Consider the following 23,744-nt stretch of genomic DNA (forward strand, 5'->3'; position numbering starts at 1 on the left):
TGTCCCCTTCTGGCTTACAGTACTGCCTCAGTTTCCCCTGACAGCAAAACATTCTTCACCTAAGCAGACGCCTTAGGTTAGAGTCAGCATTCTTGCTGTTTCAATTAATGCCATGAGGACAGGGCCAGGGAAAGGTCAGAGGGAAGAACAGGAAACAGAAGTTATGGTGGGCAAAAGGGACAGATGTGATGGGCAGGCACCCAACCCTGACCCCCAAGATCTCTTCCCTCTGTCTGTGGAAAAACTGCCTCCAGGATGTGATGTGGACCTTGGCATACATGACATTTGTACAGTTTAGGTATGTGTGCCCTATGGACTGAGGCAGGGATTTTGCTTTCTGGTTCAGAATTTTAAATCATTTTGGAATGGCTGTCCCAGAGAAGATTTTCTATCTATTCTGCAAAGAGAGAGAGAGAGAGGGAGTAAGGAAAGCAACTATTGAACAATTTCCCTCCTGTGACAGAAAGAACAAAACACCTGACTGCGGTGACCACGACATTACGCTTCGGTTCACTGTCATAGCTCATGCTCTCCAGGCCATAAGCTTGGGCCAGGTCATGGATGATCCGACGGTGGTCTCTGTTCATAGGAGGGAAGCAGTGGCTTTTCTTAATATTCTTTCCCTGTATTGACGGAAGAGATGACTGGTTGATAAAACAACCCTGAAAACAGAAAAAACTCATAACATTCCTTACCAATAAAGAGGTGGGCTTTACAGGCCCATAGCATGCAGCATTTCACCAACTGCCAAGTGAGCCCAGAGTGGTGTAGGAGGTTGGGGGCTGATGCACTGCTTTTATCTACTCTATGAGCCACAACAGTGGCAGCTGGACAGAGTTAGGGGCAAAGAGAACGACACAGGTGGGTAGTGCAGTGGCTCTTCCTAATCAGGGCACACAGCTGGGAAATGATGATATTCTCCCAAAATGACTACATAAATGGAAGATGTATAAAACAAAAAAATCTCATTTCTTATAAAAATATGTTCTAAAGTAAAAATTTTGAGTGTGCAGACACAGACACATGAACAGAGAAATACATTTCCTGAGGCTTCCTATTCAGGAGAGGAATAATACATTCCATTTTCCCCTTCATGCTAGTAGTCTGCCAGGTAGTGGGGACAGAAGGGAAGAAGGGAGGGAGGGGGAAAGGATTAAAAGGAATGATGGGGATTAAAAAAAAAAGGAATGGTGGGAAGGAAAACCATCATCATTACATAAGAAGCTAAAGCAGCCATCCTCATCCTCATTCATGGTCCCCACTGAATGAAAAGGGAACCAAGAGAGGGCCAACTGCTTCTGATTGAATTCAAGTCTGTTTTGCTTAAATCTATCTCTTCAACATCCCAGGCTATTTTCAGGGACAGGGGCCTTACTTTGTTGAGGGAGCCTATCCTAATGTTCTTTAGCTCTAGTCATATGACTTTTTATCTTTATCCAAAGATTTCTGTCCTGCCCTTTGAGGCAATAAAGGAGAGTATGTTCCCATTTCATATAACATCCTGTCAGAGAGCTGAGGGTCTAGAATGTCTTTCTACATATCCCACACAGTCATTCAATTATCACTATTGAGCCACCCTTGTCCAGAGTTTCTTCACCACTTCCTAGGTACTAAGTAGGATTTTTATTCATATTTAATTTGATCACCAATATATTTCTTGCAATAACTGAACAGGACAGGCATGGATGTTATAATGGCTGGGCTTTTGGGAAAGATAAGGATCCTTAAGAAGTTTTGACTTTTTCCTACAACTATTCTATGCTGACAGTGTTTTCGGGACTTGATTTTTTATGAAGCTGGCCTGTGACACATGTCCAGATGGATATTTTGACTTCAACCTTATTCACGGCCTCCACAAGGGCTTCCATTTCCTTCTCAATGTCACTGACAAACTTTAAGTCCTTCCTGTAATGAGAAATCACCACAGTTAATTTGATCAGTTCCTGCTCTTCTGGGAACATCTTCCACTCATCCTCTGCCTAAAAAAGTACAGACAAGGGACAATGATGGCAGAAAAGGAACAATAGGTCAGGAACTGTCTGTGTTCTATCACAGGTTGACTGTAATAGAACAAAGGAAGAGAAAATAGATATGAGAAAAGAGAAGATGGAGAAGAAATAATCAGGGGACAGCCAGGAGACAGGAAAAAATAAGAGCTGTTACTGCAGCAAAGGAGGGTTCATGTGACTGTGAGACCTAGGAAGACAGAAGTGGACTAAGGCCTGCAGAGCCTTCAGTTCTGTCCATGCTCAGTAGGCCAGACTCCTACCAGAGGGGTCGCACGCACACACACACACACCAAGTTCAGTTCTCCTGGGGAACGATTTTAAGAAACCAAGAGAAAGATTTTTATTAAATATCATTCAATCTGTTACAATAGATAAACCGGCCTGCACACAGAAGGATGTACATAATTATTACGATTTAAAAGACAGAAAAATACTCTTAAACTGAGATTAAGAAGGCAGATAGCAGTTACACATACCTTGCATCTTCTTTCAAACTATCACTGAATTTTGACCCTGAAGAACGCATATTGAAAGGATCAGAATCATCACTGATATGAAATGCCTCTGCTAATCGCCTGAAAGTGAGAGAGAAGTTTGTAAATAAAAGGGAAGGAGGAGAGGAAAACTATCTTATAGTAACACAGAATGCCTACCTTGTTCTAAGTTCTTTATGTTTTAATTATTTCATTTCAATAAACGAGATTATTAAGGAAAGAACAATAACAACTTGGAATAATTATAGTATTGTTTTCATAGAAAAAGAAACAAACCAGATCTATTTGGATCTGAGTAAGCCATAGGCTGAACACTGGAGACTTAAATTTTTGGGGGGAAGAGAAGACTATGGGGATCAGGTCACTGGCAATGGTTACTGGGGGATGATTTTCTCTGAGCTTTAACTTAAACATAAGGTATATAAAACAGACATACAAATATTAAAATTATCATCTTACAGAAAGTCTAGAAAATAAATGAAAGAATTCTATTATCAACACAAGCACTATATTTTAATAAATTTCCTCTCAGACATTCCCCCTATAATTTTAAGTAGTTACAATCAGAATATATACAACTCTCCATCTTTTCTCCCCTTGTCACTTATATAATTCGCATTTCTCCTGTTTTTGTTAGGTTGTCACACATCGCTTTAACAGTGACATAATCTTCTAATTATGTATATGCATAATTCACTTAAACATTCCCCATTTAGGTATCTTTAACAGTTTCCCCGTTTCACATTATTGTAAGTGGCACAATTAATATCTCTGCACAAAAAACTTTCAAAATGATTTCCTAATTGTGGGATTATTGGGTCAAACAGTATGGACTTTAGACTCTTGATCAATCTCACCTAAGTGTTTTCCATATCTATCAGTTTGTGCTATGATTGGCAGCACATGCATCTTACCCCATTACAGTTTTATCTTTTTTAAAAAGGCAAGTAGAATTCAGCTTAGGCCTTAGTAGAAATTTCATTTACACTGAGACAGGGGTCACTGACAAGCTCAATGTCCACACTATTCACTATTGCTAGATTTTTTCAGTTTTCAAGGGAGGCTTCCATGTTCAAATTTTCATAAGAACTCTTAAGGGAATATATCTTGATTTCTAAATGTTGGTCACTAATTCAAATTTAAACACCGACAGAACATGGATGAGGGCTGAATTTGGTCTGCCAGTTTTGATTTCTGAAATGGGACAGTATTTTTAATTTTAAAAAAATTTAAAAATATTTTTGCAATTTAAAAATTTGTATTAAGGTATATAAGAAAGAATCCTTACATTGTCAGGGTCATTATGTCATCACTCTAAGGCTGAGGAGAAGTCCAAAAGGCTCTCAAAAACAGAAAGCCAGCAAATTTATTACCCATACTTTGATTTTTATTTAGATGCAGCAGATTTGTATAGCAATATTTATTAAATGAAATAAGAGACCAAATAAATGAAAAGGATAAGACAAAACACACAAAAAATTAGATAGCCAGTTCCAATCAATAACTAACATTTACTGAGCACCTACCATGTGTCAGGCTTGTGCCAAGAGCTTTACGTGTGTCATCCTAATTAATCCTCACAACAACTCTGGAAGATAGATACTATTATTGTCACCATTTCCACAGATTTTTAAGAAAACGAAGGCTCAGAGAGATTATGTAACTTGCCCAAGGCCACACAGCTAGGTGATCTGTAAAACCAGGATTCAAACCCAGGCAATCTGATTCTAGTGCTCCGGCTTTAACTACCATACAGTACCATCTCTCAACTACATACTGGTATGCTTCCACGTTTTGGAGGCCTACTTGTGTTCACTACAGCATTTCTGAACACAGAGGGCTCCTACTGTGCAGTCTGCAGCTGAGTACACTGTGACTGAAGTCCTTAGAGGGCCGAGGTCTCGGACAGCAGTCACTGGAAATATACTGTTTAAGGGCCAAACCAAGGAAAATTTGGGTAGTACTGTTAAACATCATATTACCTTCTAACAATATATAAATAGTTTAAAAAGTACTCTTAGTAATTTTTGAAAGTCAAACTTCAAAATAAAACAGGACTATACTTTTTCCTGTATTTGTGTTTCTGTTTAACTTTCTATTCTGAAAAAAATTCATGCAAAAAAAAAGTTACAAGAATACTACAATGAACTTCTAAATATCCTTCATCTAGATCATTAATATTTTGCAGAACTATATCTCCTGTGTGTGTGTATGTAACAATCACCACAATCAAAACATGGAATAGTTCCATAACCTCAAAAAATTTCCCAGTGACCCTTTATAAACAACTCCTTCTCTTATCTCCTGGTAACACCACTGCCTGGTTTCTGTCATTAGTTTTGTCTTTTCAAGACTATCATTTAAATGAAATCATACAGTATGTAATCTTTGAGACTGCCTTATTCCAATTAGCTTATTGCCTTCAAAAATGTTGTTGTATGTAGCAATACCCTTTTATTGCTGAGTAGTATTCCTTTGAATAGATATAACACAGTTTATCCACTCCTCAGGTGAAGGACATTTGGACTGTTTACAGTTTTTTGTGATTACAAATACAGCTGCTATCACCATCAATTTGTAGGTTTTTGTGTGAACATAAGTTTTCACTTTACTTGGATGAATGCTTAGGAGTGGGATTGCTGGTAAACGGGTTGTATGGTAAATGTTTATTTTGTTAAAATAGCTTTATTAAGATATGTCTATACCATACAATTCACCCATTTAAAGTGTACAATTCAATAGTTAAAAGATTTTTTTTTTATTAAAACAGTTGTAGGTATATAGAACTAGCATGTAGTAACTAGAGTCCCCATATACTCTCCTCTCACATGGTTTTCCCTATTATTAACATTCTGCATTAATGTAGTACCTTTGTTACAATTCATGAAAAAACATTATTAGAATTATGCTATTAACTTTAGTGCACTGTTTACATTATAGTTCACTCATTGATTTGTACAGTTTTATAGGTTTTTGTGTGTATGTTTGTGGTAACTTATATACAACCTAAAATTTCCCTTTCAAATATACAATTCAGTGGTATTAACTACATAAGCAAAGTTATGCCTTCATCCCCATCATCTGCTGCCAGGACTATACCTTTTAATCAAACTTTGTTGGAATCAGAAAGTTTGCAAGTCACTGAATAAGTGCCTCTCAATCTAACAGAGTATCCACAAATAACCCACAGAAAACATCACAGTCAGTGGCGCAAAAATGAAAGCTTTCCCTTTGAGACAAGATACAAGTCAGGGATATCTAGTACCACCATTTCCATTCAACTGTACTGGAGGTCCTAGTCAGTGCAATAAGGCAAGAAGAAGAAATAAAAGTTAAGAACTGGAAATAAATAAATAAAATTATTATTAAAAGAGGACATGATTGTGTCTCTGTAAGATACACTAAAGGTAGTTCTGTAGGTTAAAAGAAAAGGACACTGCACCATTTTCTGAAGTCACATGAAGAACTAAAGATCTCCAGTAAAGATAATGACATGAGTAAATAATAACCAGTATTCTTGTATTTTTTATTTGTAACTCCACTTTTTACTTTCTATATGATCAAACAGCAAATGCATAAATGTATGATAAATCAATGGTTTTAGACTCATAATGTATAAACATGTAATTTGTAATAAGAACTACCTAAAGGTGGGGGGATGGAGGAGTATAGTTTAGTGTGCTATTGAACTTCTTAAGTTGATATTAAAGCAAATGACATGGTTATAAATTCAGGATTTAAATTTAATCCCCATGGTAACCATACAGAAAATATCAGAGAATATGCAAACTCCTAAGTACAGAAAGTAGAGTACAGGTTATCAGGAGTACAGGGCAGTAGCAATGAGGAGTTAATGTAAAATAAGTATAGGGTATTTGTTTGGGGTGAAGGGAAAATTCTAGTAATGGATGGTCAGGAGGGTACTGCAACATTGTGAATGTGATAAATCCTACTAAATAGTATGCTTGGGAGTGGCTGCGCTGGGAAAATTTCATTACTACACTTAAGGAGATTAAGTGAATTTCCTTGTTTGCAGCAAATAAATATACTTGGAAGTATTATGCATTCAATGAATATGAGGTATGTGCAATGTACTCTCAAATGTGGAGAAAATAGTTGACAGAATAATATGACAAAGGTAGCAAATGTTAAAATTGGTGGATCTGGGGTATCTGAGGGTGGGGTATAAAGGAGTTCTCTTTATGAAGTTTATAATTTTTTTGCAACAGTTCTGTAATTTTGAAATTATTTAAAAATAAAACCTTTAACACAAAGGAATATATTGAAAGATATACAAAATCTATACAGAGAAAAATACAAAATATTACTGAGAGAAATAAAAAATAAATAAATGAAGGATACATCTTTCATTTGGATTAAAAGACTCAATATTAGAAAGATGTCAATTTTCCCTAAATTGATCTATAAATAAATAACAAACTCAGTCAAAATCCCATTGAGTTTTTTTACAAACTGATAAGCTAATTCTAAAATTTAAATGAAAATGCAAAAGGCTAAGAAAAATCAAGAATATCTTAAAGAAGAACCAAGTCTGAGGAGATATACTACTAGATATTAAGACTTTTAAACCCACAATAATTAGGACAGCAGTGGAGTAGAATGAGTCTGGAATCAGATCCACACATGTATGAATATTTGATTTACAACAAAGATGGCAAGGCGGAGCACTGGGAAAAGGGTAATCTTACTAAATGGTAGTGGATCAAATCAGTATTCATGTAGGAAAAAAATTAGACAATAAGATTGGAGGCTACCATCATGACCTCAGGATAGATAACTATTTCTTAAACAAGATAAAAGAAGCACTACTTACCCAGGAAAAAAATGATAGCTAAACTGGACTACATTAAAATGAGAAACTTTCGTTTACCAAAAGACACGATTAACAGAGTGCAAAGTAAAGCCATAGAGCAGGAGAAATTATTCACAGTGTACTGAAAACCAACTAAGGACTTATATCCAGAATATAAAGAAGTCCTTAATCAAGACAAAAATGGCAAAGACACTTAACAGTTAAGCAGAAGACTTGAACAGGCACTTCACGAAAGAGGGTAACCATGAAGACAATAAACATTAGAAAAGGTGCCCAGCCTCACTATTCATCAGAGAAATAACAAGAATAGCTAAAATTAAAAAGACTGACAATTCCAAGTGCTGACAAAAATGTAGAGCAACTGAAACTATCAAATTGCAGGTGGGAACATAAATTGGTATAACCACTTTGGGAACTGTTTGACAGAATCTGCTGAAGCTGAACATGTATATACCTTATTAATCAGAAATTCCACTTCTAAGTTTATATTCAAAGGAAATCAGTACTTGTATATAGCAAAGCAAGTGTAAGAATGTTCTTAACAACACTATTTGTAATAGCCCAGTACTGGTAACAATACACATATCCATTAACCGTAGAATGGATAAATTATGATTATTTGTTGGATAAATGATGACAACAAAATACCACAAAGCAATGAAAATGAACCAACTACTGCTACATGTAACAAGAGAATGAATATCACAATATAATGAAAGAAGCCAGGAACAAATAATACAAACTGTATGACTGCATCGTTTACCAAGTTTGAAAACAGATAAAACTAATTTAACATATTAGAAGCCAAGTAAGAGGTTACATCCTTGTGGAAGAAGTGGGGAGTACAAAAAAGGGTTTTGGGGGTACTGGTAAAGTTCTATTTCTTGACCTGGCTGCTGGTTACACAATTGTTTTCACTTTGTGATAATTCATGGGATTTGTATGCTTCGGATCTTCTGTATGTTTATTATACTTCAATAGAAAAGTCATCAAAACATTTTTAAATCCCTTTTCTTTGTTAGAATCAGAAAGTTTGTCTGTCACTGAATAAGTATGCTGTGGCATGTTTATACCACATCTGAAACCACACAAGCTCATGTTTCTGAAATATGTTGAAATCACTCAGTGATGTATTTTTAAACACTTCAGTTCTTGAGTGTTCACATTTCTCTTGCTCTCTTAAAGCAGTAAAAGACTCAAAGCAGGTGCTGAGTGAATGCTTGAAGGATTATTTTAAGACAGCGCTAGAACAAACAGATAAGAAAACAGTTGAAACTACTTACTTTTTCCTTTCCAAGGCTGAACATTCCTCATCACACTCCAGCCTTGATAAGCAAATGAAAAAAAATTAAGTCAGAGTACAGGTTTCACAGTTCAAATCCAGCAAGAAAGTCTTATATAATCAAGTTGGAAACATAGCAGACTCTTGCCAAAGCACTTAGGCCAGAAAGCAGCCTGTGAGGCCACCTACTCTTTAGGTTGTATTCATGCTTCCTGCCCCAGAAATTTCACCCATTCTTCCCTGGGCTCTAATCCATGAGTGGCTAGATGATTTTATCTCTGAGGTGCCTCTCGAGGACATGTGGGCCTGCAGTAGTCCAGAAACAATCAGATGGGCCTCAGAGTGCATCCTGCCTATTCAGTTCCCTGAATGCTCCTCAGGTTCCCCTCTGATAGCCACACCTCCTCTAGATGTAGCCACCACTCTGCTTCTGTTTGGCTGCAGATTGGGCTGGACACACTTAGCTCAGCTTCCTCAGCCACTCACTGGAGTTAGGCTTGGAAAAATCTCTTCTGGTCTTACGGTATGCTAAGTAGGACTTACTGGGACTGGAAGGGGTGTGATTTCTTAACATCAAATATCTATAGAACACCTACTATGTGTGCAAGGGTCTACTGGGGGAAACTGAGAGAAATGAATGATCCCTGTCCTCTAAAAATTAAGGCTACTAGGAGAAAGCATGTGGACACATTTAAAAAGTTACTTGGCTTCATGAATTTCCTTCTTGGTAATTAACTTGCTGATCTCCACAGAATCTCCAAGTTGCATGTCTGTTATTTTAGAGGCCATGGAAATAGCAGCTCTTCTGAAATAAGGGGGAAAAAAGGAAAAAGGAAAGGAAAAAAGGCATTGTAGTTTCACAAGACTTTCCCGATAGTAGGAATACAGAAGACTTCTTTCAAGGCAAATGCATCACATATGACAATCTGTGAGACCTTAGATACTCGGCTGTTACAAGCTACCTACACTGTTGTACATTATTGATTTGATTCTAAGCAGCTATGCAGGGAAGGATGAAGGAGCAAGTCCTCAGAACCTCCCCGAGTGACCAGGCCAATGCCCGGCACCCCGAAGGTATTTAAACAACTCATCCAATGCCTGCATCCTCCCAAAGTCCCACGCTCCTGGCACATTTCTGCATCTAGTTAGAGATATGTCCAATGAACCAACCCCTAACACCTCCATGTATGACCACACCGAGCCCAAGATTTCAGGAGGCTGCAAAGTCACTATACTTCACAGAACAGTCAGACACCTCCACACAAGGTGAGGAGTAGAAGACTTGGATGTGCCACTGACAAACTGTGGGAGATTAAAGCAAATCAAATAACTTCAGGATAGCTTTCCTTCTTATTTCATGGGGTAGTAAGACCAAAAACAGAGGCAGGAAGGGAAAAAGACAGCAAGAAAGAGGAGGAAGAGAAATAAAAAGATTCTTTAGGGAAGGAAAGGTAGATAGAGCAGCACTTTTTCTTTCAACCAGAAAAACTAGATTTTTAAACATTTATTCAAAAAATTTTTTCACCTTTAGCAAAGTTGCAGGGATCTTACAAAAAATGCCTGTATACGCATCCCCTAGATCCACCAATTATTAACAATTAAGTAGCACTAACCTTTGATAAGTACTGGATGCTTCAGAGCAAATCACCATCTCTTTTCTTCGTCCACATTCACACTGCAGCTCTATCTGCATAAGATTAGCATTGAGTAACTTTTAACACGTGGAAATCATGTGAATAAGCAGGTGTCTCAAATTAAACGATGGCAGAGAATAAACCAACCGTGCACACCCACCCTGCAGGACGGAAGGTGCTAGGTACACACGCAAACTGTAGTTGACAGGGTGGGAGGGAAGTGCCCAGCCCAAAGAGCACCTTCATGGGAATGACTTCTGTCCTTAATCCCTGCTGAGGAGGCAAACCTAGAATGAGTTTTTACCATATGGTTGAAGGATTAGCACCTCTCCAAGAGCATGTCCACAGATGTCTAAACAGAAGTGGACACTTGGCCCAGCCAAAGCCTAGCCAACTCCACCTCATTCCTCTGCTTCCACTCCCTCAGGGAGATACTGCTTGACCCCTCAGACCAGATTAAAATTCTCACTTACATGCTCTCATATCATCCTAAACTACTCCTCCATGATACTCACCACAGGCATTACTAACTATCTGGTTAATTATTTAGCTAGTATCTGTCCCATGAAATTGTAAGGGATCATGTGTTTCTTGTTCACGGGTATAGCCTAAGCACCTTGCACAACGCTTCTCACAAAACAGACACATATCTTTTTGAAATAAATGGAGCAGGCAGAGTCTCTCTTGAGAATGTGATCCAAGTGAAAGTGGTCTGGTGGCAGTAGATACCGACTGGACTAAAAGGCCATATCAAGCTGAGGCTGCCATACTGGATAGAAATCTGCACAATTTATACTACTTTTCTCCTGCTAGCTTAACTTGCAGTTCTTTTTAACAACGATCCCTGCCCAGGGGCCACTAACTGGCAGCCCTGGAACCATAGGCAATGCTCCGCCTGCTGCCAGGAATACTCACCTTGGCTTTACAAGCAGTCACAGGACAGGGTGAACTGGGGTGGCAGGGAGCCATACATGGGTGGCCACAGTCAGCTCTGGGGGTGGTACAGGGCTGCTTGCAGGCCTCATCCCTAAGGCACTCTCCTTTGTGACAGAGTCTCTGGCACTTGTGCATGCCACATGGTAGCACTGCACAGCAAGGTAATCCACAAGAGATATCAACAAGGTGACAGGGGATGTTGCTTCGTAACTAGGAAAGACAAAAGTAGCAAGATTTTCATTTCTGTGTGGGATGTGGAGTGAGTTATACCTTTCTCTTCCCACTTCTAAACATGAAAAACTTTTTACAATGAGAATGTACTTTTTTTACAATCAGAAAAAAGAAGAAATCTCATTTTATCTGAAAAAAAAATTAGACATCTTCAAAGTCTAAAAAGTTAGTCTGAACAAAAACCATAAACCTAATCTTTTTTTCATAATGGCTGTTTTGAACCAAGAAGGATTTGTGGTAGCAGCCTAGTATGACTTGGGACATAAAGCCTTCCCATGTAGGCAACATGCACACACAGGCAGATAACTAGGGAGAACATGAAAAAATGCTGTGATCAACTGTTAGGATCAGGTGATCTTTTCCCTCTTTTCTACACTGCTAAGGCACTGAGCCTTCAAATACACAGAGGGAGTACACTCGGCCCAGGTTCTGAGACTGCCGGCAGGACTGGTCTCCTTACATCTCCCAACTCACGGTTTCCACAGCTTGTTGTTCAGGCAGCCCTATCATCTGCACACAACGATTAAAAAAAAATAAGAAGCAACAGGTCCCGGAACCCACCATTGAGATTGCTTTCTTCTTGAGAAATTACCTCCAATTCCAGGGAATCCCCCTCTAGCCTTCCTTAGATGATTACCCACTCCAGGATAAAAGATGGCTGACTTCACTCTTGTGGGACCAAAGGTTAGTTTTATATAGTCATTCGCATTCTTTCGTAAACCCTCAAAATAAGGAATAAACTTCTACTCCAGGGATATCCAACTTTTACTCTTAAATAAGCCTCCAAATTCTAGGACATGCTTTCAATCACTTCAGAATCAGCACTTTCACAGAATGAAATCAATCAATTATGAAACATTTACCTACTCTATTACTGGGTTGCTGGGGATTATTCTTGCACACACTGTGCCCTCCGTCATTCCCTCCCCACTTTACTTGCCTATCTTCTCCTTACCCTTTAGGATGTTACTTCCTCCAGAATGCCTTCCCTGGCTAGGTCCCCCTATATCCTTCACAGTACTCTGTTCTTCCCAAATTACCAATGATAATTGTCTGTTTGCAGGTCTGCCTCTCACCCTAGTGTGAGGACTATACAAGGGCAGAGGCCACATCTGTTTTGTTCACTTCTGAATAATCAGAACCTAGCCTGAGACCTAGCACATAGTAGGAGTTCAATAAATATTTCTTGAACAAAGTCTGAATAAGTCATCCGCACAAAGGTGACACACAGATGTCTCAGAATGGATAAACTCTCAGAGGAAGTGAGATTCATAAAAGAAGAACAAATACCAACAAGCACAACTTGTGAACCACCCACAGGCAATAAGTGAAGAAAAATATATCTATCAAGATAAGATGAGAATATTGAAAGTATGCTGTTGTAGATATCAAAAAAGTTTTGAGAAATGTTGGTCAATATGTACAAAGTGAGAAGAGCATATTATAAAACAGTATAATCTTGGGCGGGCCGCGGTGGCTCAGCGGGCAAAGTGCTTGCCTGCTATGCCGGAGGACCTCGGTTCGATTCCCGGCCCCAGCCCATGTAACAAAAACGGAGAAACAAAATACAATAAAACAAGAAAATGTTTAAAAGATGTTTCCCTTTCTTCCTCCCTTCCTTCCTTCTATCCTTCCTTCCTTCTCTCTGTCTTTCCTTTAAAAAAAAAAAAAAAAAAACAGTATAATCTTAATCAGAGGCAATTACATATATATTGCACATGCCTGGCAGTCTATATACCAGAATGTTAGAGTATTTCTTTCTGGGTAGCAGAACTGCATTTTCTCAATTGTCTACAATGAATATGCATTAAAATAAAATAAAGATGAAAATTCTAAGTGTTTTAAATGGTTTATAGTCAACAATGTCAAGTATGGCTCAGAGGTCAAGAGCGGGGACACCAAGTCGTTAGGGTTACTGGCAATGGGGAGACTGAGTGAGCCTGGAGGATGGTGTTTTGGGCCAAACGGTCAGGATGGGGAGCTATGGGGGGCACAGAGAGGGAACAATGGCAGCTGGGACACAGTTCACCTCCACTTGTGGATGCTCTCACCATAACCTCTTTTCCAAGGCTAGTATCCTTTCTCCAAGCAGGTTAACCTAGAAGTTGTCTCTGAACACAGCCCATGTTCTCATGGCCCTTAGATGAATTTCATCTGGTTGTAACCAGATTAAAAACGATGGCAGAAAAGACTCAAAATGTTACCTATGGTATGATTCTATTTATATGACAGACTGGAAAAAGGCAAAACTATAGGGACAGACAGTGGATCTGTGATTACCAGGGGCTAGAGGTGAGGAGAGAGAATGACTACAAAGGGACAAGAAGGAATATCTGCGGGTGAGTGAACTGTTCTTTATCTTGATTGCAGTGGTGGTTATGTAGCAATACTTATGCCTTTGTCAAAGTTTGCAGATCTATACCCTTAAAAAGGGTCAATTTTACTATATGCAAATTATACCTTAGTTGTAAAAAATACTGGTAGTAGCAAGACTCTAATTCTTGAAGTATATTTACTTTGAGAAACAATGGGATTAACAACTCTTCAGTCATAAATCTCTGGCTGGAACTAATAGTTACAATGAACACCTGTGAGAGAAAACTTACCTCATGTTTGCCCATACACCATTTTTGAGTTAGGAAAGTACAAGGGGGGCACTTCTCCTCACTATGACAAGAATGATATACTGCAGAAAGAGAAGGGTAAATTTAGGAATAATTTCTAAATAAAACACATTAACTTCTATACTTACTATAAATGACATATGACATGGAGTTTTTCAAATCGGGAGCTAGGAGTACTTCTGAAAATGGTCAGAGAAATATAAAAAATAGCTGGCTTGATATAAAGGTGACTGACGAGAATGAGTGAGAGAAAGAAATTCAAATGAGGAGGGAAAACATGCTAAACAGAAACAGAGAGGGAGGTATTTTTTCTACCTCATCTCTTGCAGCACAGCCCCATGATCTGTCCATTCCACTAAAACATTCTTTTGGCCTACTCCTCACAGCAACCACTCACTTTTGCTCAGAAATTTTTGTGCTCATTCCATCTAAAACGCTATCGCTTACTCCTTTCAATTTCATTACTGCATATAAGGGGCAGCTCATCAAAACTCATCTTCAACAATGAAGCCTTCCTCGGCTGATCATTTCCCACCCAGAGCTCTCTTGCACTCTCTCATGTCTTAATTCTTAAGCAGATGGCTTGCTACCATGTTATCTGGTCCATCTTTATGTAATGGTTGATGTATTATATGTGCTTAACTACCATCCTCTTTCCCTCAGGGAGACCATAAGCTACTCATGGTCATGGGATATATATATTTTTTTGGCATGGGCAGGCACCGGAAATTGAACCCGGGTCTCCGGCATGGCAGGAGAGAACTCTGCCACTGAGCCATCATGGCCTGCCCCGTCATGGGATACTTTTTAATTTCTCTTAACTTCCTTCTGTCCTTGACATGAGACTGTATATATAGCAAACACTCAACAAAATTTAAATGAATGCTGAACAAAAGCAAGCTAAAACAAAACAATTCACAAATGGTTAAGTTCTACTACAAAGTTAACAAGCAGGATTTGGACTTCATCTGTAACAACTGCAAGTGAATATAAAGGAGGGAGTGAGTAGATATGGGCTACGTGGTGCTGTGAACCCCAGGGAGGGGGCCTGCAAACTAAGCTAGGAGGGTCTTTCTAAGGTCCCCAGGAAAGAAAAAAACAGGTGAGTGTGCTGGGCCTTTTTGTTTCATGAGGAATTTGCTTAAGTCTGTTTTACCCTATTAACTTTAAAAATTAAGAGCTGGTCACCTATTTTTAAGTCTGAATCATATGGCCAGACCTATTGCAGGTATTAAATCTGGTGCCTTTAGTTAAAATGTGCAAAAACAACAGAATGGCTGAATAAATTATGGCCCATCCATATAACAGGACACACTGCTGCAATTAAAACAACTATTTTCAAAAAACTATTTTTTAGAGAATATTCATTGACAAGGAGAGATTAAAAATACAATAGTAAGAGAAAAAAAGCTAGCTAAAATCAGTAAGTTCAGTAGGATCCTACTTCTATTTTAGGAAAAAGATATAAATTCACTTATACATACAAACACACATATACAAATACTTGAAAAATACATGCAATGGTGTGAACCTTGGTAATTCCTAGAAAGTGGGATAATGGGTGATTTAATTTTAATCTTTTAAAGTCTTTATCTCTATTTTCTTTCTTTCTTTTTATATAACAAACATTATTTCTGTAATAACAAACTAAAAAGCAAGTTACCTTCAATTTGTAAAAAATGCTCAACTCTGAAAATGCATCAAAAACAGAAGCCAGGCAACATGGGACAGAAATCCTAGAATGAACTGAGACTCAGCATCAAGGGATTGAGAAAACCTTCTCGACCAAAAGGGGAAAGAGTGAAATGAGACAAAGTGGCAATGGCTGAGAGATTCCAGAGTCGAGAAGTTATCCTGGAGGTTATTCTTACGCATTAAGTAGATATCACCCTGTTATTCAAGATATAATGGAGAGGCTGGGGGGAAGTGCCTGAAAATGTAGAGCTGTGTTCAGGTAGCCATGTTTCTTGATGATGATTGAATAATGATATAGCTTTCACAATGTGACTGTGTGGTTGTGAAAACCTTGTGTCTGATGCTCCTTTTATCTACCTTGTCAACAGATGAGTAGAACATATGGAATAAAAATAAATAATAGGGGGAACAAATGTTAAAATAAATTTAGTTTGAAATGCTAGTGATCAATGAAAGGGAGGGGTAAGGGGTATGGTATGTATATATATATATATATGTATATTTTTCCTGTTTTTGCTTTATTTTTTTTACTGAATAGATGCAAATGTTCCAAGAAATGATCATGATGATGAATATGTAACTATGTGATGAAATTGTGAATTACTGATTATATATGTAGAACGGAATGATCAAAAGAGGAATGTTTGTGTTTGTTATGTGTTTTTTTGGTATTTACAAAAATAAAATTAAATTAAAATAAAAAACAAACAAACAAAAAAACAGAAGCCAGGGCCACGGTGGCTTAGTAGTCAGAGTTCTCATCTGTCATATCGGAGACCCAGATTCGATTCCCAGAGCCTGCCCATGCCAAAAAAAAAACAGAAGCCACATGCAGTGGCAGAGTTCTCACCTGCCATGCCAGAGACTGGGGTTCGATTCCCAGTGCCTGCTCATGCCAAAAAAAACAAACAAACAAAAAACAGAAGCCACAGACATGACTCCTAGGGGTGTAAAACTCCCTGGCAACACAGGACAGAAATCTCAGAATGAGTCAGGACCCAGCATCAAGGGACTGAGACAGCCTTCTTGACCAAAAGGGGGAAGAGAAAAATGAGACAAAATAATGTTTTGATGGCTGAGAGATTTCAAACAGAGTCAAGAGGCTATCCTGGGGATTATTCTTATGCATTATATAGACATCCCTTTTTAGTTTATGGTGTACTGGAGTGGCTAGAGGGAAGTAACTGAAACCACTGAGCTGTGTTCCAGTAGCTTTGATTCTTGAAGACAACTGTATAAAGATATAACATTTATATATTTTTAAATTAATTTATTTATAAATTAAAAAATTAAAACAAAAACATTAACATATGATCATTCCATTCTACATAGATAATCCGTAATTCTCAATATCATCATATAGTTACATATTCATAATTTCTTAGAACATTTGCATCAATTCAGAAAAAGAAATAAAAAAGACAACAGAAAAAGAAATAAAACAAAAACAGAAAAAAAAATTATACATACCATACCCCATGCCCCTTACCCCTCCCTTTCATTGATCACTAGCATTTCAAACTAAATTTATTTTAACATTTGTTCCCCCTATTATTTATTTTTATTCCATATGTTCTACTCATCTGTTGACAAGGTAGATAAAAGGAGCATCAGACACAAGGTTTTCACAATCACACAGTCACATTGTGAAAGCTATATCATTAAACAATCATCTTCAAGAAACATCACTACTGGAACACAGCTCTACATTTTCAGGCACTTCCCCCCAGCCTCTCCACTACATCTTGAATAACAAAGTGATATCTACTTAATGCGTAAGAATAATCTCCAGGACAACCTCTCAACTCTGTTTGGAATCTCTCAGCCATTGACACTCTGTCTCATTTCACTCTTCCCCCTTTTGGTCGAGAAGGTTTTCTCAATCCCTTGATGCTGAGTCTCAGCTCATTCCAGGACTTCTGTCCCACGTTGCCATGAAGGTCCACACCCCTGGGATTCATGTCCCACGTAGACAGGGGGAGGGTGGTGAGTCTTCTTGTTGTGTTGGCTGGAGAGAGAGGTCACATCTGAGCAACGAAAGAGGTTCTCTTGGGGGTGACTCTTAGGCCTAAATTTTAAGTAGACTTGACCTATCCTTTGTGGGGTTAAGTTTCATATGAACAAATCCCAAGACTGGGGGCTCAGCCTATAGATCTGGTTGCCCACACTGCTTGTGAGAATATCAAGAATTCAACTTGGGGAAGATGAATTTCTCCCCAATTTCGCCACTCCCCGAAGGGGACTTTACAAATACTTTTCCACTCACTGATTGAATCACTCTGGGATTCATCGGGGCATCACTCTGGACAAACCAACAAAATCTCATGTCCTACCCAAGATTCCAAGTACTTATGATGTTCAATCAAGCTATCTACATAAGTTGTATTAGGAAATACACTAGTCAAAATATAAATTTTGTACCAAATAAACATTTTTTGCTTTAGTGTCACACATAAGGTGACATTTTAAAATATTAACTCTATTTTATTTTCAGAACCCTGCAGCAATGACATTTCTTTGTTCTTCCTCATGTACAAACATTTTTAAAATTTGTACATTTAGTCACTATTATTATACACTCTAGGCATTCCTAGATTATACCGTCTCAATCTTTATTGTCTATCTTTCTTTCTGATTTCATTTATGCCCCCAGCCCTCCTCCCTCTATCATTCTCAATGGGACTGTGTGATTGTGAAAACCTTGTGTCTGATGCTTCTTTTATCCAGGGTATGGACAGAAGAGTAAAAAACATATGGATAAAAAAAATAAACAAATAATGGGGGACAAAGGGTAAAATAAATTGGGTAGATTACAATATTAGTGGTCAATATGAGGGGGAGGGATAAGGTGTTTGGTATATATAAGCTTTTTCTTTTTCCTTTTATTTCTTTTCCTGGAGTGATGCAAATGTTCTAAAAAATGATCATGGTAATGGTTACACAACTGTGTGATGATATTGTGAACCACTGATTGTACACCATGTCTGGAATGTATGCATGTGAAGATTTCTCAATAAAAATATTAAAACAAAAAAAACAGAGGCCATAAACAAATGAGGTATCAGTGGTTGAGAGAGTTCAAATAGAGTCGAGTGGCCATTCTGGAGGTCACTCTTAAGCAAGCTTCAGTTAGACATCTGTACCTACCATAACTTGTCAAACCCCAACCAAAACCATTCCAGCCAATCCTGAAGAATACCCAGGGCGTTATATAAGATTCTACAAAGGTTCCATGCAATAGGGTAACATTCCAGAAACCTACAACCAGATAAGTCCTGAAATGCAGAGGGGCCAGCCTCTCTAGAACATCAACTATTTCCATTCTCCTATCCCATATTATCAACAGCCTTTTCCAACATGAAAAAGTTAGAATGGGCATAGCCCAAATACCCCTAAAGAGCTGGAGAAAGATCAAAGGTGTTGGTGGAGTTATACAGAGAAGGTAGGGTTTAACAAATCAGTATGACTGTTGAATTAGTACATTGATGTTTTAGTTTCGAGTACCTTAAAGTAGCTAGAAGTAAAAACCTAAAATTGTGGAATTGTAGCCCATACCAAACTCTGAAATCTGTTTTACAACTAATTGTTGTGATGTGCTTTAAAATTTATCACTTTTTAGTATATTATTATTTTTTACAAAAAAAGAAAAAATATTTCTTTTAGCCTTCAGTGTTTTGGAGCAGCTAGAAGGAAAAATCTGAAATAGTGAAATGGTAAGGCACAACAAACTCTGAAATCGTTCTGTATCCACTTATTGAAATGTACTTTGAAAATATTGCCTTTTTTTCTCTTTTCTTTGAATATATCCTATATTTAACAATTAAAGAGAGAGAGAGAGAGAGAGAGAGGCCACAAAGAAAGAAAAGCCCCTGAAAAACAAGAGCCAGGGCTGTTTCTGACCTTTTGGGTATGTTTGAGACCCACTGCATACAGCAATGAAGGGTACAGAGAAGTGATTTCTGGGTGTGGCACAGATCACAGACCCCCTTCACAGCTGTGGCCCTTGAATACAGGGACCAAGTGGCACTATGCAGCATAATCTCAGAGTACAGAAGAGGGTCCCACAGCTACATCCTAATGACACAGTGGGAGCAGGCTGTGGGAGCAGGGGAAAAGAGATGGAACTCACCTGGATGGTCGCATTCATGGACTCTGGCACAGGTCTGAGTACACTCGGGGGGTTTTGTACCACAGGGAACTGGAGGATAGATCACTGATGCGCCACAGTGGCAGGTTAATTCATCAAAACCTGGTGGAGCAGCAGGTGAAACAAAACAATCCTTCATGAGTTTAGGATATGCATGTGCATATTTTATTTATACACACATGCACATATTTTGCTTGTATTTCTAGAGGAGAATTAGTGGGGTGCATGCTTTTAAAAAAGGGTATGAGTAAAAAATACGGATAAAAAAATAAACAAACAATGGGGGAGAAAGAGTAAAATAAATTGAGAATTGCAACATGGGATAGAAATTCCAGGATGAGCCAGGACCCAGCTTATTTACATTTATTAAATTTGAGCTGGTGACAAAGGAGTAGATAGACGTGAAGCATTTCATCTTTATTTGTACCAAACTTTCCAGGTCCACGAGTGACCAACCAAATACATTTTTGCCTGTATTTATAAATAACAGATCTATAGATCTTCTTTTTTGAGAGAACAGGAACAGTTCCATCAAAAACACAGCTTTTTTTTTTTTTCAAACACCTCTGGTTAGACTCTATGGAAGCCAGAAACATACAGAAATGTACATTTGAATATAACCCTCAGACAGCTACTGAAGTCATTCAAACAATTCCTACAGGTATAATCACCATCTATCTCGCTAGAAATATGGAACTGAAATGAAGCACAGAGCTTCATTTGAGTTGATTAGAAGTAGTCTACTACCCAAAACAAAAAAGGGGCTCTAATAAGCGGCTACTTTGTCAGGAGCTCTCTTAATTCTTAGCCCCAAAGGAATCCAATTCTCCCATTCTGGATCTTAGTAGTAGCCAGACCTTTGACTGGCCGTAGTTCCCAACTAGGGTACCAGAATTAGGAACCCAATGGCTTCCAAGAATTCTAATACCCAATGCTCTTCTCCAGTCAGTACTCTTCAGCAAGACTTTCGAACCTCTACAATGCCATGCAAAGAGCTCTGTAAATATAGTCAGGAAATTTAGCTTTTTGGTCCTATATCCTACTTACCTGCTCTAAAACTGGGAGAAATAATCTCTCTGAGCCTTCCTTTTTCTGTCAAATGGGGATACCAAACTGAGTCCTATCCATTCAACAAGCTTGGTATGAGCTAATATATGTGAAACAGCTAGGAAAAAGGTAAGGGACTATGTAAATGGCTATTATGGAACTCCATGTGTGTGATTTATAATAGAGCAGTGACTTTGCATCCTTCTGAAATGATGTAGGCCTAGCATTCCAGAGAAAACATTTTGGGAAGCCCTGGTCTAGGTCAATCTTTTAATGCAACATTTCTCAAAGTGTACTCCACTGACACCTAGGGGCTCCTGAGATCCTTCTAGGGAGGACACAAGGTCAAAATCATTTTTATAATAATACTAAGATATTATTTATCTTTCTCACTATATTGACATTTGCACTGATGGTGCCCAAGCACAAGTTAAGGCAGTAGCACCAAACTATAATCATGGTATTTTTCATCATCATGCATTTGTAGCAATTTAAAAATACCAGTTTTACTTCAGAAAGGTCTTGATGAAGCAGCGAAAAAAAATCAACACTGGAATCCACCTCTTTTTAATATTTTGTGGGACGAAATGGGAAATAAGCATAAAGCATTTCTGCTGTGCACTAAATTACTCTGGCTGTTTTAAAGAAATGCACTTGCATGACTCTAAGTTCTGAACTGAACCTCTTTTTTCATAGAACACCATTTTTACTCAAAAGAATGACTGACAGACAAACAATGGTTAGTCAGACTTGGATATTTCTTAGAGATTTTATAAAAAAATAACAAAGTGGGTCTGTAACTTCAAGAAACTGACTTTGTTGCCAATGATAAAATCCAATCTTTCAAGTGAAAATAGAATTTTGGAAAATCTGCATCTACCACTATGAACTTGATGACTTCCAAATACTTAAAGACTTTTCTGATAGATTGGTGGTTATAATAATGAATGTTAAGTTTTCAATATTACAAGATGAAATGTGTCAACATATGAAAGATCTCACAACCAAGTGAAAAATTATTTTACAAATAATCAATGCATGATGTTATAAAATCATTCATGGGTAACATCCATTTGAAGTGCAAGAAATACCAATGAATTTTAATATAACAGAGACTAAAACCAAAACAGTGACTCAACTCCTTTCTCAAATGAGGCTGAGTTTTGGTGTAATGGTAATGAAGAATATCCATAATTATTTGAAAAGGTTTTAAAAATACAACTCCCTTTTCTAACTAGCTGTCTGAGGCTGGGTTTTTTTTCATATACTTCAATTATACTGCAACAGATTGAATATAGAAACAAATATGAGAATCCAGCTGACTTCTAGTAAACCAGGCATCCACTTCTCACTACTTTTTTCTGTTTTGTTTTGGAAAATAAACACAATGAGTATATTACCATTAGTTAAAAATTAACTAATAAATATTTTTTTAAACTTCTAAGTTTTAATTTTTAACATGGTAAACACATATAAACATAACCCATATAAAAAGAGGCCATTGGGGTGGGTAACGGTGGCTCAGTGGCAGAGTTCTTGCCTGCCATGCCAGAGACCCGGGTTTGATTCCCAGAGCACATGCATGCGTGCATGCACACACACATACATGCACACACACACACACACACCATATAGGCCTCTAGGGTCCTCAATAATATTCTAAGAATGTAAATGAATCCTAAAACCAAAAAGTTTGAGAACTGCTGTGTTTATAAAAGATGACTGCTGAAGACTAAATCCAGGTCAATAATATTTAAGAGGCACGTGGCAGAAGAAGAATCCGTTAATGAATCATTAATGAATGATCTCAGGGCAGAAACATCCCAAGTTTCTTACATTCAAGGACTACAATACAGCATGCGGTATTACTTTTTTTTGGTCAAGTTTTAACATATTTGAAATGTCAAGGCTTACTTCAGTAATCCATACCAATCTACCTAAACCAATTTCTCAAAATATATTATGTTCCAATTTCTAGAAAACACTTAAAGTACACAGTGAAGCCACTCACTGGCTTGCCAGCATGTCTGGCAGTTCCCACGATGACAGGGTTCCTCACATCTATGAAGGCCACAGCGGAGTTTCCTTCCACAAATCAAAGGACATTTGTGTTCTTTATCCTGGGAAGAGAGATTTCTATTTGTTTCTAAAATAGTCTCTATTTATGTTTTCCATAAAGAACAACATTAATAATAAGCTCTCCACTATTATGGATGAAATGAAGCCTGGGATTAGAATCAGTAGGTAGGGATATGGATGAAATAAGATTAGTCATAAGGTGATCACTATTGAGGGTGAGCATTAGGTATATGCGGACTCATTTTACTATTTTCTCTGCTTTAGCATATGTTTGAAATTTTTTAAAATAAGAGACTAAAAGTAAAATAAATAAATTAAACTTCATAAACCAACTTTGCTAACTCACTGAGAAAAACAAGGAATGGGGGGAACTATGATAACTCTTGGACTGTTGCTCAGGAGCCTCTCCTACAGATTTCTAAGCCTGGGCTGCATTCCAGATGGCTGTGGCTTCCAGAAGCCCACTCTGGATGAATGGCCTAATACGATTGTGTCTAAGAACAGATCTACTTACCACACAACATATCTCATTACATTTATGCCGTCCACACAATCGTTTCTTGTTACACCGCTTGTCACACATAAATGTAGCATCTACTGTTTTCAATTAAAAAGAAAGGACAAAAACAGGCAAAAGAGATAAACATTCATTTAACAAATATTTGAGTGACTACAGACTGAAGAAATAAATACAAATGTAATAATGTATACCAATTAGTGATGTTGAAAATA

The 23,744-nt window shown here is 37.8% G+C and overlaps 1 protein-coding gene across 8 annotated transcripts in view; it reads right to left on the minus strand.

The window, feature by feature from the left end:
• The window catches only part of NFX1 (nuclear transcription factor, X-box binding 1), a 114,892-nt gene that overhangs the window by 9,522 nt on the left and 81,626 nt on the right, over nt 1-23,744 (minus strand). For 5 of the 8 annotated variants that reach the window (XM_077147941.1, XM_077147940.1, XM_077147939.1 and 2 more), the window contains 11 exons: nt 23,527-23,609; nt 22,945-23,053; nt 19,869-19,988; nt 14,027-14,106; nt 11,169-11,399; nt 10,233-10,306; nt 9,323-9,424; nt 8,621-8,662; nt 2,486-2,584; nt 1,839-1,905; nt 478-623 (listed from right to left, as the gene is read on the minus strand). In XM_077147941.1, the coding sequence (XP_077004056.1) occupies nt 478-623; nt 1,839-1,905; nt 2,486-2,584; nt 8,621-8,662; nt 9,323-9,424; nt 10,233-10,306; nt 11,169-11,399; nt 14,027-14,106; nt 19,869-19,988; nt 22,945-23,053; nt 23,527-23,609 (1,153 nt within the window). Of the gene's footprint in view, nt 1-477; nt 624-1,838; nt 1,906-2,485; nt 2,585-3,738; nt 4,092-8,620; nt 8,663-9,322; nt 9,425-10,232; nt 10,307-11,168; nt 11,400-14,026; nt 14,107-19,868; nt 19,989-22,944; nt 23,054-23,526; nt 23,610-23,744 lie in introns of those variants that run through there. The other 3 variants (XM_077147942.1, XM_077147943.1, XM_077147945.1) reach the window with 3 other exon arrangements.

Source organism: Tamandua tetradactyla, chromosome 2 (assembly GCF_023851605.1).
Source record: "Tamandua tetradactyla isolate mTamTet1 chromosome 2, mTamTet1.pri, whole genome shotgun sequence".
NCBI lineage: Eukaryota > Metazoa > Chordata > Mammalia > Pilosa > Myrmecophagidae > Tamandua > Tamandua tetradactyla.